The 16,872-nt window shown below is 39.6% G+C and overlaps 1 protein-coding gene and 2 long non-coding RNA genes across 7 annotated transcripts; all 3 read left to right on the top strand.

Moving 5' to 3' along the window:
* Positions 1 to 1,146: 1,146 nt before the first annotated feature.
* LOC309709639 lies at positions 1,147 to 5,771 on the top strand. Of its 4 annotated transcripts, none has more exons than XR_014277562.1 (3): positions 1,147 to 1,170; positions 5,254 to 5,353; positions 5,653 to 5,771. It is a non-coding gene; the product is annotated as an uncharacterized lncRNA (long non-coding RNA). The 4 variants fall into 4 exon arrangements; XR_014277563.1 differs by lacking the exon at positions 1,147 to 1,170 and adding an exon at positions 1,226 to 1,244; XR_014277564.1 differs by lacking the exon at positions 1,147 to 1,170 and adding an exon at positions 3,673 to 3,918.
* Positions 5,772 to 5,779: 8 nt separating this feature from the next.
* Positions 5,780 to 6,745, top strand: LOC309709640. 2 transcript variants are annotated; one of them, XR_014277566.1, is made up of 4 exons: positions 5,780 to 5,799; positions 6,032 to 6,213; positions 6,457 to 6,593; positions 6,715 to 6,745. It is a non-coding gene; the product is annotated as an uncharacterized lncRNA (long non-coding RNA). The 2 variants fall into 2 exon arrangements; XR_014277567.1 differs by lacking the exon at positions 5,780 to 5,799 and having other exon boundaries at positions 5,842 to 6,213.
* Positions 6,746 to 6,756: 11 nt separating this feature from the next.
* Positions 6,757 to 8,771, top strand: LOC309709638 (uncharacterized protein). The gene is made up of 5 exons (XM_082538369.1): positions 6,757 to 6,808; positions 7,073 to 7,405; positions 7,594 to 7,768; positions 7,858 to 7,982; positions 8,181 to 8,771. The coding sequence occupies exons 2-5, from the start codon at positions 7,130 to 7,132 to the stop codon at positions 8,505 to 8,507; spliced, it is 903 nt and encodes a 300-aa protein (XP_082394495.1). The 5' UTR covers positions 6,757 to 6,808; positions 7,073 to 7,129; the 3' UTR covers positions 8,508 to 8,771.
* The last annotated feature ends 8,101 nt before the right edge of the window (positions 8,772 to 16,872 follow it).

Genomic DNA, 16,872 nt, shown 5'->3' on the forward strand with positions numbered 1-16,872 from the left:
GTGTATTTAAGCCCTGTGTTGTTTTTTGCTGGTTCGCCTGTGTGCAATCTGCTGTGTCTCATCCCTGGTGTCTATGTCTCAGGCTCCTTGTTCAGGTTTTTGTGACGATTACTACTTTCCTCGTGTTCTTTTGTTAGTTTATCCCAGTTTAGGTTTTGTTAGTCTAAAGTCTAAACTAAAGTTAGTTTAGTTTCACTAAATAAATTCACTCACAGCTTGGCACTTGGGTCTGCTTTCTCTTCTGTCCATGCGGTTGCTTCACTAACCGTGACAAAAGATGTACTGTATTTTCCACACTATAAGGCACACTTAAAATCTCTATTCATCACTGATGAGTGTAACACAAACACATTACACAGTATTAAAAAACCTGCTTACCCTCTGCACAGATGTCTGAGAGACCACCCAGGAATGGTGACACTGTTTTCCAGAGAACTTATTATTCATTATGTTAGGAGCTTAATTTTGCATGGTGGTGTACACTGGTAAGAAGTTAAAAACCTTCATAGTGGAGAAAACCCAGGGTTATTCATGAAGTTACCTGGATAAGACCAATCCTGCTTCGCGGTACAGGTCTTAAACTTTTACAGGAAGGAAATGATAAAATCTCATTATTCAGTTTCAATTTTTTCAATTTTATATACTGTATACAACGCCAAAATAACAACAGTTGCATCAAGGCGCTTTATTTTATTGAGGTAAAGGCCCAAAAATAATACAAAGAAAACAAACATTTATTGACCACTTATCAGCAGGCACTTTGACACTGATAGAATCCGCGTTTTCATTTTTCTTTTATGAAATTATGTTTTTAATGTAGCGCTTGCATTAGTTCTGCCTGTTTCAATTCCGGCCAACTCTTCCAAGCTTCTTTAGTTTAAAATTGAGTTTAATTCAAAAACAAAATTAATGCTGCAAATTAGGGCTGCTCAATTAATCGAATTTTAATCACGATTACGATCTGGGCTTTCAACGATCATTAAAAATGACTGAGCCGATTATTAGCCCCTCCCTCATGCTTTACTCTCGGGCTGCTCCGTGTGGCAAATCAAGCGCACCGCTCTGCATTCCGAACACCCGTCACAACAATTAAGAGGACCCGAGGGAAGCTCGGGAAGCTAAGCAGAAGTTATTTGGAGAGGAGTGGACTGCCGTTGGTTGAAAAGAGAGGTAAAAAAAAAAAAACTTCAGTGGTGTGGAAACATTATGGGTTCGCGGAGTCAGACGTGGATCAAGTAGACACAGTGTGTAAACTTTGCTATGGTGTCGTAGCTGCACCACAGAGCAACACTGCAAAGTTTAAATTTTTCATTTATTTCTTATATTGCAAACATTTGCACTGTTATCAGTATTTGCACACTATTTTATATTATTTTTTAAAGTCATTATTCAATACATTGTTATTGTTAACCCTTTAAAGCCGGTCAGAGCAGCATGCTCGTTTTGTATAACTATTTTTAAATCCCTGTAGAACCTGAACCGCTAAGCTAGCACAATAAATTTTTTTCCATATGAAACCGGAGGAGTTGTACTTACATCTTATGCCATCAGCTTGTCCTAGGTCACGGTTTCCTTCCACATATAGCTTTGCAAAAATTGCATAAAAAGCGCTTGCAGGAACAAAAACATAATATTCCAGAAACACGCTTTGCCGATCTGATCAGCTGTTCTTAACACTTCCCACATTGAAAAAGACGTCAACGCGAACTATCGCAAGTGACGTCATTTTCGCGTATTAACTGAAAACAGTGGCTAACTACAGCATGTAAAAAAAAATAATAATATAAGCTCTGGCGGACTTGTTTCTATGGTAGATCTTAAAGGGTTAAATAAATATCGTCAAATAATCGTGATCTCAATTTCAGTGAAAATAATCGTGATTATCATTTTTGCCATAATCGAGCAGCCCTACTGCAAATTCATCCAGCAAATTTCCAAAAAGAATAAGTTCAATACACTGCCAAAATATTTTGTTTCAGGGTATTTATATATTTTACAGCTAAGCTATGTTATATATAGTATTTCTATCTTGTGCAATATAATACTTTTATAATCCATGTAATATAGTGGAGTATGTCTTGCACATGCTAAAGTAATTTTGTTGTTGTGCTGCCTTACTTTACAATAACAAAATGTCCTTTTACTGCCAACACTGCGGCCAACTGAGTGAGAGGCAGTTAGATTGAATGCCTGGCAAATATCTGAGCTAAGGTAATGTAGCTACGACGGCCAAAACATTTGTTCACTCTCACTTTTTTTTAAATTCCAAAAATGTGTTTATGGATTTGCTTTAACCATATATGGATATATACATACACACAAGGTGCCAAATAGACAGGTAAAATGCACTGAGGCAATATGTTTTAAAACTGTAACATCAGAGCAACAAATTTAGTCAAAACATTCAGAGTAGATCAGCTAATTTGACTGCAGTAATAAACAGTCTCCTCGTCAATCTTGGGTAGTTTAATGTCATGAAGTCCATTTCTTACTTTTTATTAAGCAATCATGTGTATGTGGGTTCCTTGAGTTTTCCATAGAAATACCAAAAATACATCTCCCATATAAATGAAATGACTATGATTACGTTTGTTCATCATTTCTTTATATTTCAAAAACAACAAAAGGTTTCCCCACATCTTTTCAAAGGCAGAGTACCAATAATCATAAAAGTAAGGACAACATAGACAAACAGGCTTTCAGATGTGGTCTGGTAATGGATTTCCATGATTTGGCAATGCTGTATTTTACCTGTAACGATCAATAGATTGTGTTGTTTTGGTGAACTTTGCTTAATTGATTTCATACACATAAGGATTCATGAATAAGTATTGTGTAAAGAGAAGGAGCCTGAAAACACCTAGGCCGAGTGATTTCACTCACATGTAGGTGTGTTTTTTGAATAAACACACCTACATGTGAGTGGGTGATATTGTTTGAGTCTATTCATTACTTAATTTCCTCAGGCCTCTTACATTCCAGGAGATTAGTTCAAGATTGGAGTCACTGCTCATTCAGTTAATGCCCCATGTAACTTAACCCTGACTGCTTTTTATCTTAACTCTAAGAGCTTGAAATTACAACTAGAAAAACACTGCACCTTGAAAACAATGAACTCTTATAAACAAAAAAACAATCCTAGGCTTTCCAACATGTGGAAATCTTGTATTTCTCCCTCCCGTCCTCATTACAACTTGGTTACACTGCTGGTCTGTTACAAGGAGCAGAAAAAACATCCTGTTGTTGACTTAAAGGTTTAAACTTCACTCCAATCATATTAACTGAAAACAGTGGCTAACTAACATTTATCAGAATAAAATTAGTTGAATGTAACGTGTCTAAGGCCGCCTGTATTATAACTGTACATCTATGGCCACAGCATATTGTTTGCTCTGAAGTGAGATCATTCATCAAAACTGCACCTTTCAGATGTTGCAATAACCTGGAGTCAATGTGAGTTTATCTGTCATTTTGTTGTCCGTTTCTCCGTATGAATTCTTCCACCTCCGCTGGTGTGTGGAACAGATGCCTGTTGAGGGAAAATCCTCATCGTTCCTGAGAAGATCGGTCCAAATTTTATTTTTAGTTCAAGGAGCTGCTGTTTTACCTGGTTTCCGCTGTTTCTGAACCTCCCCCAACAGGTCAGGAAAAAACATCACATGTTGCAGTCTACACAGCAAAATCCGAAGTGTTGATGTGAGTTAAAATTACTGGTGTTAAAAATTTCGAGTTGAAAAGTGTTGGTTTGAGAGTTACAGTAACACTAACGGTGCTGAAAAAGCTCTGTAGCCGGAGTTATTTCAAAGAGTCAATACTATAACACTCATTTGGAGTTGATTTCCACATCCGGGTTTTTCGCGCTCATGGGCATGAGGAGTCCGCCAGAGGTTTGCTGTCAAGATCGAGGAGGTTGTTCAGGTAAGAACTATACAACAAGACCTATGTTATTTTATCATTATTAAATATTGTAACTAACTAGCCTATAACATTATTTATCAGAAGCATGCAATATTTTCCTAATGTGGAGTGTATTCATCTGCGGTAAGAGATGGGATTCGTTAGCTTAGGTAGCTAAACTATCCTCTATAACAAGTTAATATTGCAGCGAAAATAAATGCGTGCTCAATATAATTCTCAATTCTAGTTAGTTCTAATGTCATAAGAGAAATGCTTTCCAGTGTTCAATGCTTATTAAATGAAACGAGGGAGGAGTTAGCTATCCTCTGGATATGTTAAATGTAATGTTAAAATTTGAATTTGTGGTAGCCTAGCTGGCAGCTAAGACAAATGCGTTTAGCCCACTGCTTTTAAGGGAAGCGAACATTCGCCTCAGAAATATCCTATTTAAAAGTGAACTAAACAATCACATGGAGACGTTCAACTCAAGTTTTGGAAAGCGTCAAGATAGGCTAATTACACGTGCTACCAGCGAGTTTAGCAGTAGCCTAGCCTACAAATCTTTGAAGTGGCAGGGTCGTTATGGAATTCTGTTAGATGTTAGTGACCAAGCAAGGCGCGCTGCGTTTGTGCATGGATTGCTTGCTAACGGTTAGGATATATCATACATGTTGTAGTAGGCCTAATCTAAGGGAACATTTTCCCCTTTTCTACAGTTTTAGTGAAATAGGCTACCATCCAGTGTTTAAGACAAAGCTGTATAACGACTGAGGGTCGTTGACGTCGCCTCCACTGATAATCCTAGCATGTCGTGTCACAAAACAACCACCACAAAGTAGCAACTAGCCAGACGGCTGTGCATGTGTCAGAAACTCCCGATATAAATGTAAGACTTGCACTCATTAATTTACAGTATAAGGGATATTTGTTGTCATAAGTGAAAGCGTGATGAAGGCAGGTGTGCGTTCAACAGGAAATTTTATGTGGATTATCATCCTGACATGGTTTAAACAGAGATGCTTTTCCCCAAGTAGGCTACAGCGATTTACTCGCAACATAGCAGAACTAAGTATCTAGCCTGCGTGCAGACGAGAAGATCGCCGTTGTCGTCTTATAAACATGTGGATGGGTGGATAATTCATTGGATGCTATTTCTGTGTACCCAAGTTCAGCTATTTTAGTGCGCAGGGGGAAGCCAAATTATGTTCCTGAGGTTGAAGTGGTCTGTCACCCCTTCACAGATCATCACACAATGTATAGCCTAATATTTTCTTAAAGTTGTCCGGATTTGTTGCCACTTAAGCTATGGTTTAAATATATGGTAAAAAATATTCTGTGCCCCCTTCTCTCCACCAGGTGCTGTTGTAAGACATGTTGCTGAAAGTGAAATACCTCAATGTAAAGAAGTACATTAAATTGCACGCAGGATTCACTTATCTAGAATTCATCAGTGAAGGTAAGATAACCTGGCAGAACAAAATTTGTTGCACATGTATCAGTTCATCATGTTTGCATCTCATCTATTTAAAAAACGAATTAAATGTTAACACATTTTATTTTAATGTGTGACATTAAAAACAGTACAGAGCAGTAGGCCTAGGCCTATATTGTTGCTGCAGACTTGTCTAATTTAACCATTTTAAAGACAGGTAAAACAGCTGTTAATAAATATTAGCTAAATAAAAAAGTCAAAATTAGTTTTTAAAAAAGTTTTTCAGGCGTTTTAGGTGACATTATGCTTATCTTTTTGTAAAGCCAAAACCAAGTTTGGACTTCCGGATGCTGCTGACCTTGATATTTTCGATGAAACTGACACAGCTGTCGAAGAAGACATTTTTCTGGAGTTACTGGAGGCCCAACCAGACCTATGCCTGACAATATGTGAAAAGATTTCAGATGAAGGTAAATGTTATCATAACTTAAATTTTCATAGTATAGCCCACTCAATGTAGAGCCAAGTTCTTTTGCTCTTGATGCAGATGACATTGACCTGTCTTCATGCAATATACATGACAGTGGACAGGGCTGGGTCATATTTGTATAGAATGTTGTCTGAACATGAACATTGAAATTGTGTTATTAATGGCATTGTGGAGTAGCCTAAAGAAAGTTAACCAAATCATCTCTCCCAAAGATTTTTGTCCTTTAGCTCATTCCACACCATCCTCCTCGGATACATTATCTTCCCTCACGGACACTATATCACTTTCATCAAGTGACAGTGACCTCAGGGAAAAGGGCATTCCTGCAGGCCGCAGTAGATCCAGCAAAGACAGTTCTGCACCAAATGTTTCTGTGTCAGAGGCTGCAAAAGAGGTAATTGAGAACAGAAAATGTCTTTTGTATTTTTGAGTTGACACCGTTTATACTGTAGATTGTTATACAAATTGAAATTCAAAACATGGTGGTTCCCAACTTGCCCTGTATGAAAAAATGTTAGTAGAAGTTAGTGCTTCTTGCTAGATATGTCTTTCACAGGTTTGTTGACATTCCTCTAAACTTTCACCTTTACTGACAAACAAGTTTTTATTGTTATTATTTTCCCTTTTATATGAGCAGATGGTTAAAAATGCCTTGACTAGGAAACCTGGTGGAGAGGAAATTCTTGAAGAATACAATGCCGAAAATTCACTGAGCCACCGCACCCGGCGGCAGCTTGTTAACATATTGGCAAGTGATATGACTGAGAGACATGGGTAAGAGTAATAGTACCTAATAAAAAAGTAAAGATGGGCCATATGGAATATTCTTGTAATGTATACTGCAGTAAAGACACATACTTCTGATTTAACATTGTCAATTGTATTTCCTCTATAGCAGAATTCCCTCCCGTAAGCAAAAGGAGAAATATACCCTTGGAATAATTACACTCTTTCCCTCATTGAAGGATCCATTTTCTCCAAACGGCTATGTAAGTCATGCAGTGATTGTAAAACAGCACATTATTTAGTTTTCATCATGGAATAATTACATCAGCTAAATGATTTAAAAGAAAAATCTTAATTCCTCTTTCGTAATAACTATTGTCATAAAACTGTATTGAAATTGTGGATGTTGTTTAACATGTATTGCACCTGTTACATGATAATAGTCCTTGGGTTTCTTTTTGTTGAATCTGCAAAGTCTGTAAGATCGCATTTGATGTTTATTTTTCATCTATGTTTAAATGTGACAGGAGCATTTCTACGACGGAGTGAAAGGCACTGGATATGTAGCGTGGCGCCTCAAAACCATGTCCAGGTCTACAACCAAACGGCCAGTGAAGGAAGTCCCAGTGCATCAAGAACAAGGGCCTAAGCGCAGAAGATTAGCAACCACATTGCCTCAGCAACTTGATGGAGATGCCTGCAAGGAGGCCATCTCATTTCTTGTTCACTCTCCTGATGAAGCAAGTGTATTTCAGAAGATGAAAATGATGTTCCAACATCGCCAGGATCTGGTGCATGATCCACAAAGAACTGCAGATGTCTTCAAAACATTTCCACGCTTTTTGGATGTCAAAGGACTAGTAAGTCAAATCACTTGATATTTTCAACTGTTAATCCTTTTTTTTTTTTTTTGCTGATGTGGATGGCAACAGTAAAAGATGTGATCATTGGTCATCCCAGTCAGGCTATATCCCATATTGGTCAAAATCACATTGCAATGTAAACAATGTTGAGCACTGTCTTTATGTCCTGTGTGTATGATGAACAGGTCAATCAAGACTTCCTGCTGCTGTTTGGTGCTGAAACAGCCACCAAGTTGCTTGAGAAGTGGGACATGTCATTCAAGCCAAAGGTTATTAAAGAAGCCAAACAGCTGACTCAGTCAACTGACCTGTGTCGTTTGATAAAAGCTGCTGAGAAACCAACAGAGAGTGATGCAAATGGTAGGCGTCGCACCATGCTTGTTTGATTTTAATAATATTTATTTTTACCTGTCATTTTGAAATTGTTTTATAAATTCAACCATACACAGACTGGGACAGTGACATGGCCTCTCTGCTGCTACTCCTTCAACTTTTGCCACCCACAGCTGGACGAAAGAGGAGAACCAAAATAAGTCCAACTGATGCAGCACACAAAATGGTGCACTTTCACAAGGTAAATATGTTGTCTCACTTTTTAAAATCCTACAAAACACTTTTTCAGTTTTTGCACTTTTTAGTTTTCCTCTCCATGAAGTATGTGTCTTAGTATTTTGTAATAAGTTAGCAAGGCACATAATGTCAAACTGAATGAATGGTTCATACTCAGCAAGTATAAGCTAGGCCTATATGTCAATATCTCATTTGTTTTTAGTCATGCTGCAGCATTGATGAACACTTGCAAGCAAGAGATGGTAAACAACCATACATCCTCGCTGTTGGTCGAACCCAGAACAGCATTGACACCTTCTACATTGCAGTGGACAAACAGCTCATCCCCTGCCAAGCCACCAGCTCACTCAGTGCTTTTGATGAACTTTTCAAATCCCACTACGTGTTCAACTTATCTTACGACGAGTCACTGGTTCATCTCTACAGTTTTGTGCAGACCACCATATTCAACATTGATGCCACCTCAACAGATGAGTCACCACGTGTTCGTGAGTTGCGTGCCAAAATGTTGAATGAGAACCATGTTTAAATGTTTTATCTGTCAAACTCTGCATAGCACCAGTCAGGCTTTGATAAGTCATTTGCGACTAGGTCACAGTTTTTATCCAAGCACCAAATTTAAGTTGGCTTGTTCACAAGATGGTTGCAGCCGTCAGTTCACTACATATTCTGGTTTAAAAAAACATTTAAATAGTGTTCATGATGAAGATTGTTGTCAAAGTGGTGATGCAGAACCCTCAGAGTCATTTCAAGCTGATTTTGACAGATTACAAGATACAGACATAGCAGTTGCAGGAACAAGTGTTACTCAAAGCCTAGAGGTTGGGTGTTCTGAAAACAATGGGTCAGGTCAAAGAATTAAAAAAAATTCTGAAGCAATTTGCACTAAAATTATTGGTAAACTCAATGGTAGTGGTTTGGCAAATAGTTTTGTGTCATCACTTGTTTGTGATTTGGAAGATTTTGCAGATGGACTGCACTGTGAGTTTAAACATAAAGTACTGAACGTTGTGCCAACAGAAAATCCTGTTAGATCTCCAGTGGAAAAATGTCTTGAGACTTTTGACAATCCAGTTGAGAAGTTCGACACTGAAGCTAAAAGAAAGTCAAAATGGGGAATTGTGGATCCAGTGGAAAAGACTTTAGGAATACGCTATGATACAAGGTTAAATAAAAAATCAGGCACTTATGACCAGGTACCAGTAAAAGACACTTTTGTGTACATTCCAATTTTGGAAACAATCAAATTTATATGTCGCAATTCTTATATTTGCGAGCTGCTTGCTAAACTATGTGTATCAAAAGAAGACAGATATGAAGACTTTTGTGATGGGAGTTACTATAAGTCTCATCCATTGTTTTCAAAACCACAGACTTCTTTGCAAATTCAGCTTTATTATGATGACTTTGAGACTGCTAATCCACTTGGTTCCAAACGTGGTGTTCACAAAGTTGGTGCAATCTATTTTGTCCTCAGAAATCTGCCTCCAAAGTTAAATTCTGCATTGATGAACATTCATTTGGTTGCATTGTTTCATGCAGAAGATGTGAAAAAATACGGCTTTGATCCTATTTTACAGCCTCTGATTGATGACATAAAGTTTTTGGAGAGCCATGGCATTGATTTACCCTTCTCATCTGAAAAGGTCCATGGCACTATATGTCAGATAACTGGGGACAACTTGGGGATGCACTCAATTTTGGGTTTTGTTGAGTCTTTCAGTGGACGTTACTTTTGTCGTTTGTGTTTAATTGCAAAACAGGATGCACAGAGTGTGTATACTGAGGATGATCCAAAGATCATCTTACGAGGGAAAGAACTTTTTGAAATGCACTGCAGTGAGTTGCAATCTGATCCTCAAAAGCTACATGTGTTTGGCTTAAGAAAGAATTCTACACTGAACACTCTTCAATTCTTTCATGTTTGCCAGAACTTTTCCTTGGACATTATGCATGATATTCTCGAAGGGGTAGCACAATATGAGATAAAGTTACTGTTGGAATATCTGTCAGACAATTTTCTGCCGAAACCTGCTCTTTTGTCACGGATCTATGCTTTTGACTATGGCTACTTGGAGAGCAAAAATCGTCCAACAAGGGTGAACTTAGACAGTAGTGGTAATAGTATAGGTCTTAACTCCATTCAGACTCTTTGTCTGATAAGAAACATTCCTTTAATTTTTGGTGATATTGTGCCAGAAGGAAATCAGAACTGGACTATGCTATTGCTATTGTTGCAAATAATTAACATCATATTCTCTCCATCTGTTACACATGGCATGACTGTGCTTCTAAAACATTTAACAATGGAACATCATGACTTGTTCAAATTGTTGTATCCAGGTAGGAACATGATTCCCAAACACCACTTTATGTTGCACTACCCAACTTGCATCAGAAAAATTGGGCCATTATTGCATGTATGGAGCATGAGAGGTGAGGCTAAACATAGGGTGTTCAAAGACACCCTTAAGAACTTTAAGAACATCACAGTGTCACTTGCCAAAAAACATCAAACATCCATAGCATACAAGTGGGAGACATGTCCTTTAAGCCATGTTGAGTATGGGCCCTTGAAATCATTTGATGTTGATAGTGAGGAAAATAGTGAAATGATCTCCCTAGGCTTGCCTGCTGTTGCAGAAGAGGCTTTCTCTGCTAATTGGGTTAACATTAATGGGACTGAGTACAGAACAGGATTGGTCATTTGTTGTGGTTCTGAACATGAGATGCCGGTGTTTTGCAGAATAAAAACAATAGTTCTGGTCAATAGTCACACCTACTTCATAGTTCAGAAGCTTGTGGTTGAAAATTTCAGTGAACATTGCCATGCTTATAAAGTGTTTGAAACGGATGAAAAAGATGTTGTTAAAGCAGACTGTATTGAAATATACAAGCCCTTTGATTTGCAAAGTGCTTATGGTGATGATGATGGTCTGTACATTGTGCCATTATTTTTGTTGTGAACGTATGCTGTATGGTGCTTGGAATTTAATATTTATTAAAATGCTTATGTGACCAATTTTATGTTTTCTCCTTTTATCCTGTAAAGGGACTTAACAAGGATTTTCACTGAATGTAACACAGTCGTCATACAGTAATTGCACTTTAATGCATTTTTGTATTCAGACAATTAATACAGACTAGTATTTAAAAGCTCATATATGTCACTTTAAAGTGCCAAAATAACACTGTAAAAGTTACAGAATAACACTCTAAGTGAAAACAGTCAACACAATCCAGTGTGAAAATAAACACTTAAAAGTGTCATAAATAACACCATAGTTGTTGTGTAGTAACACCCTCAGTGAAAAGAGTTAACCCAAGCCAGTGTAAAAGTGAACACTTATCAGTGTCCTAAAACAACACTATAAATGTTAGGTAGTTACACTCTGAGTGAAGACACTTCACACCATACAGAGTGAAATTCTAACACTATGGGTGTTATATTTTTAACACTACAATGGAGTTAAAATAATAACACTTTGCAAAGTGTTACTTTAACTCTAAACCAGTGAGAATTATATAAACACTGGAAAAGTGTTAACTTTAACACTATAGGAGTTGAATTAACACTGGAGATTTTGCTGTGTAGTTGACAGTCATTGTGTAACCAGGTACCGTAGTCCTCTGCAACGTCCACGACAACTCCTCTGATGGTGACAGGGGTAGGAGGAGGAGCATGCTTCCTAAAGTTCATGATCAGTTCCTTTGTCTTTGTGATGTTAAATTGTAAATGGTTTAACTCACCACTCAACAAAGCTGTCCACCACCATCCCTGATACAGCCCACAACGGCAGAGTCATCAGAGAATTTCTGTAGATGACATGACTGAGACTTGTACCTGAAATCAGACGTGTAGAGGGTGAAGAGGAAGGGTGATAGGGCAGTCCCCTGGGGTGCCCCCTTGCCGCTCAGGATGTTGTGCTGTGGTCGATTTGTTAAATAGTCTGTAATCCAAGCTACCAGTGGGCCATCCACCTGCATTTCCGTGAGCTTATTCCTCAGCAGTGATGATCAGAATGTGTTATAAGCACGAGAGAAGTCAAAGAACATGACCCTCACAGTGCTCCCAACAATGTCCAGGTGAGAATAAGCCTGGTTCAGCAGGTAGATGATGGCATCTTCCACACCGATACGGGGTCAATAAGCAAACTGTAGGGGCAAGCCAAGGCTCCACTCCCAGATGCAGGTGTTTCAGGATGAGTCTCTCGATCGTCTTCATGACGTGTGAAGTCAGAGCCACTGGCCTTTAGTCACTGGGGATCAACGGGTTGATGTTTTTGGGGAAAGGAACCAGGCAGCATGTCTTCCAGAGTGATGGGGCTACAGTTTCACATTAACGTTAAAGATCCGTAGAAATTCAGACAGCTGGGCAGCACAACACCTGAGGGCCCGTGGACTGACACCATCAGGGCCAGCAGCTTTACTAGAGTGGAGTCTGCACAGTTCCCTTTTGATGTCATCTGCTGAGGGGGCAGGAGACTTCCCCAACCATCCCAACACCTCTCTTTTGTCTCAGGCCAGTAATGGCCCGCATTCCATTCCACACCTTCCTGGTATTGTTTTCTTGCAGTTTGCTTTCCAGCTTCCTTCTGTAGGACTCTTTTCCCTCTGCAATCTTGGCATTCAGCTCCTTCTGCACCAGTTTCAACTGTTCTTTGATACTGTTTCTGAAAGCTCTTTTTCCTGGTGTATTGTGTATTGTTTTATTGTCTCTTGTTTTGCAGTCCACATATTGCTTGAACGTAGATAGAACAGTGGAGAGGGTTGTGTGGTAAAAATCGTCCGTTACAGCCACAAACGTGGACGGGCTTCGATTCAGGAGGTCCACTGTTGCAGAGCTGATGATGTCATACGCCTGCGCCATGTTAGCATCAGCGGCGACGTAAACAATGATGATTATGGGAAGGGAAAACTCTTGCAGTAAATATTATAAATAATAATACTAACAGTTCAATGTGTTTATTACACACCTTAACCTTACTGGGGGAACATCAATGGTTGTAGACATAAAGCTGCCCTGCTGCCAGGGTCCCTGTCTGCTCTCACCCACGTAAATCCGTTTAGATCCACCACCTGATCCGGGTTGTTTTTATGCAGCAATGTCTCCGTGAAATACATAACACAGCATTCTCTGAAAACTTTCTCTGTCCTTGTTAGCATCGCAATCTCGTCCATCTTATTTACCAGCGATCTGATGTTACCAGTCACTACTGATGGGAAAGCAGGACAAAATCTTTTCATCTTCAGTCGTTCTGCTTTTCAGGCTCTGCAGCCATGGTAGTTCCTCTTGAACACCGTAGGTATCTTGTGCTGAACACCAGTGCGACTGTGCTGTCGGAGTCCCATAAAGTTACGTTGAAACCAAGCACACCATTGTTTTTCTTGTGACATTACCAATAAGTTTGATGTGTCACATGGCCCTCTTCCTATTGAAAAAACAAAAGTTGTATCCAAGATGGCCGACTTCTAAATGGCCACCATGGTCACCACCCATCTTGAGGAGTTTGCCCCCTCACATATACTAATGTGCCACAAACAGGACTTTAATATCACCAACCATTCCCATGTTATTATGGTGTATCCATATAAATGGCCCACCCTGTACTTTGGTGTATTGAGAAGTCCTTTGGTGTCCCATTGTTAGGGCTTGCATGTCAGAGTGCAGTGATTCAGTCTCTGTCTGGAGACACCACGTTTAAGTTTAAGAGAAATATCTTGTGCAATGAAATGCTTGGTTATGTAATATATTCAGAGTGACACATGAGAAGGATTGTGTAAACAGTTGCTTTTGTACTGATGACACATTTGTTGTTCATAATCCCCTGAGATCACACTTTCTTAGTTTATTAAAACTGAACATCTGTGTCTCTGTAATAGTGATGGGATTTCCAGCTCTTCAGGTTGTTTTGTTGCTTTAATTAATTTATTATTAACAATAATATCTTTTTTTTTTTTTTTTTTTGGTGTGGAAAATGCTTTTATTTCTTTTTTTTTTTTCTTTTGCCTGTCCCGTTTGGCTCTTTTGCCATCAGAATTATTGTCTAAAGGCAAAGAAAGATGCCCAACGGATTTACTTTACCAAATTGACCATCCCAGCCTTGCCGTAATGGTCCATTGGATTCACCTTTTATTGTTTATTTTATTTTCACTTACTGAATACGGGACAGACTTGACTGGGGGAAAGAAGGGGAGAAAGAAAGAGGGAAAGAGAAACAGCTGAGAAGAGGGACGGGGGAGAAGGGCAAAAGACAAAAACCAACAGAATGAGCAGAAAAAAAATGCATCTATCAATCACCTGGATCACCTGCTGAGAAAGAAAAAAGAAAACAAGCAGAAGAGAACAAGAGTAATAGAATAAACAACATCACAATGATATATGGGAATATGACAGTAAATACTAAATATTAAACATTATTGTGCAGCACATAAGATCAACAGAACACAGTGTGCTTTGAGGTAGCAGCCAAAAGGGTGTAGTTTGTGGGTGTGATCACCCGTGTGTACACCTGTGAGCATGGACGCGCTTGTTTTTTTTTTAAAAGGTTCCTTCATGTAATAATCTGCTCGAAGGTGTGGCCACAGCCCCGTCCTCCAGGGCATGAAGCAGGTATGGAGGAGATCAAAACTCCAGACATCCAGAGGCCCCCAGAACACAAGAGACCAAGGAAGACCAACAGAGGGGCAGCCGCGCCACTGTCCCAGAAAGAGCTGAGGAGAGTCCCAGATGAGGGCTCACTCAGCAGCCGCGGAGCAGAAGCCAGGGGGAGTTGCAGTGACGCGCCCGTGAGCTCCGCCGGCAGCCAGCCGCGCCTGAGTGACCGAGCCCCAGGCCGAGAGGCCGGGGGCACCCCACCTCCGAAGTGGCCCGAGCGAGCCCCAGGCTCCAGGCCCCGATAAGCGGCCGCCAAGGAGTGAGCCGGTGTGTACCTGGACGCCCATCCCCAGACACAAAGAACCACCAACGCACTGATGTCTGAGGGAGTCCGCCACTGGCAGGGGAAGTGGCAATAAAAAAATAATAATATAAAATTATGCACAAAAGGAATTAGTAATGTAAAAAAACGTGGTTTTCTTTATGTATGTTTATATATAAATATTTATGGGGGCCCCTAGAGACGAAACACGTACAAACTCCAAAACACATCTCTAACTGAACTTCCAAAACAGAGCTACCTAGATCACTTAAATTACAAAATCGAATGCATATGTCTATTGTTTTTGTATTAATACACAAACAATCATATATATATATATATATATATATATATATATATATTCAAATAATTTAAAAAAATTTAATTTACCTGTTACTACCACACACCCAATCCGATTGTTGGTACTTCCTGGCTTGTGTAGCCACTAGGTAACAAAAGCTCAACACGGCCCCTAGCATCCTGGAGCACTTCTGTTGTGTTTTGGAGTGTGTACGTGCTTTGTTTCTAGGGGCCACTGTAAATATACTTTTATTTATTCACTCCACATAAAATGTAATAAATAAATTATAAAATACAAAAACCAACTATTTACATTTCATAGATTTCAACTTTTAACTACTTAAATTTTTCCCTTTTAAACAAATTTAAAGTGAAACAATACAAAACACTGCAAACCACAACGCAATAAGATATGGGGGGAAAAGGGGGGCCAAGAACGCCCAGATCTTTAATTAAGGGAAAGGTTGGCATTTAGAAATATTAATATCACACTCAACTGACTGTGTTTTATCTTCCCATTGCACTGATGGGTGGACAGTTCTTAGGTGCCTGTGCATGTTGTTTGTGGAGCCGGCTCTATATGATATCCTTTTCATGGCTCAGGGGGTTGGGAAGCGTATCTGTAACCGGAAGGTCGCCGGTTCAATCCCCGGACTCTCTGTCCTGGTTGTTGTGTCCTTGGGCAAGACACTTTACCCTACCGCCTGCTGGTGATGGCCAGAGGGGCCGATGGCACGATATGGCAGCCTCGCTTCTGTCAGTCTGCCCCAGGGCAGCTGTGGCTACAACTGTAGCTGCCTCCACCAGTGTGTGAATGTGAGAGTGAATGAATAGTGGCATTGTAAAGCGCTTTGGGTGCCTTGAAAAGCGCTATATCAATCCGATCCATTATTATTATTATTATTTTCTTGTAGACTCTACACTCTGCATTTGTTTTGTCAATAAGATTGAAATGGTTCCAGACTTTGCTACTTTTCTTGGTGTTACTCATTTTCTTTACTGTACCTTTCCAATGTGACGATGTTGTCTCTTGTTCCCGGCTGTCTTTCTTTCCCTCTCCCTCCTGCTCTTGTTGTGTGCTACGGCTGTTGCAAGTGTAACTACCGCCCTGCCCCCTCAGCTCAGCGCTGAGCAGAGGGGGGAGGGGCGCAAACGCAAGGCTCTGTTTGCCGTCTCTGCTCAGCGCAAACACAAGGGTGACTTGCTGCGTGAAGCGAAAAAAAAGTGAAAGAGAGGGGAAGAAGAAAGAGAGAAAGAAAGAAAAAAAACCCACGGCTCCCAATAAGGAGCCGGCTCGCATCGTTCACTTCAAAGATCCGGCTCTAAGAGCCATTTCGTCCGCGACCAACCCATCACTACTCTGTAACTTGATGTTATTGTGTCCTCCGTTAAACTGAAGCATTTTTAAGCACATCAGCTATTTAATTACAGATCCACAGAAACACTGGTGGAAATAATGGTTTCATAAAACAATGATGTGATAATCTTTCTCAATCTGTTTAAATGATATGAAAGCTCACAGCAGAAGATTGGAAATGCGCTCCAAACTTGTTGTTTCTGAGATAAATCTAGATTATTCGTAAAAATAGACATGTTACACAAAGATTTAAATTTTTTTGGAAGTAGTTATGGTGATGTTTAGATATAATTTCACAGTTTTCTCCCTGGTTTCCA

This window comes from Aulonocara stuartgranti, assembly GCF_965226115.1.
Source record: "Aulonocara stuartgranti genome assembly, chromosome: 7".
Taxonomy (NCBI): Eukaryota; Metazoa; Chordata; class Actinopteri; order Cichliformes; family Cichlidae; genus Aulonocara; species Aulonocara stuartgranti.